The 337-nt window shown below is 61.1% G+C and overlaps 2 protein-coding genes across 5 annotated transcripts in view; one reads left to right on the forward strand and one right to left on the reverse strand.

The window, feature by feature from the left end:
• Window positions 1-43, forward strand: part of LOC106632230 (heme-binding protein 2-like) — a 4,188-nt gene extending 4,145 nt beyond the window's left edge. The window contains 2 exon segments of the mRNA XM_014311876.1: window positions 1-5; window positions 7-43. The exon segment at window positions 1-5 is cut by the window's left edge and continues 124 nt beyond it. Of these exon segments, the coding sequence (XP_014167351.1) occupies window positions 1-5; window positions 7-43 (42 nt within the window).
• FANCM (FA complementation group M) overlaps window positions 1-337 on the reverse strand; it is a 54,326-nt gene that overhangs the window by 48,303 nt on the left and 5,686 nt on the right. The window lies entirely within an intron of this gene.

Genomic DNA, 337 nt, shown 5'->3' on the forward strand with positions numbered 1-337 from the left:
CCACCCCCGCCACAATGAGATCTGGTTCCTGCAGCGGCCCTGAGCTCCTCCCGCTGCCCACAGAGCCTCCTGCTGCTGCTGCTGCTGCCCCACGGAGCCTCCTCCCTCCCACAGGTGTCCCCTGTCACAGGTCAGCGCTGGGGATCTCAGCTGGGCTAGGAGCAGCCAGCCCAGCTCAGCTCCCCAGGCACAGATCCCTATGGCAACTCCCACACAAATTTCATGGAGGGTTTTAGCACTTTAAAAGTCAGTTCACCTTTTCTGTCGTATTGACCAGGTAAGGGAGGCAGACACCTCTTCCCTTCCACATCCCTAGCCTGCCTGTGGCTCCCCCGGG

The sequence above is a fragment of the Geospiza fortis genome, unplaced genomic scaffold (genome assembly GCF_000277835.1).
Source record: "Geospiza fortis unplaced genomic scaffold, GeoFor_1.0 scaffold23, whole genome shotgun sequence".
Taxonomy (NCBI): domain Eukaryota; kingdom Metazoa; phylum Chordata; class Aves; order Passeriformes; family Thraupidae; genus Geospiza; species Geospiza fortis.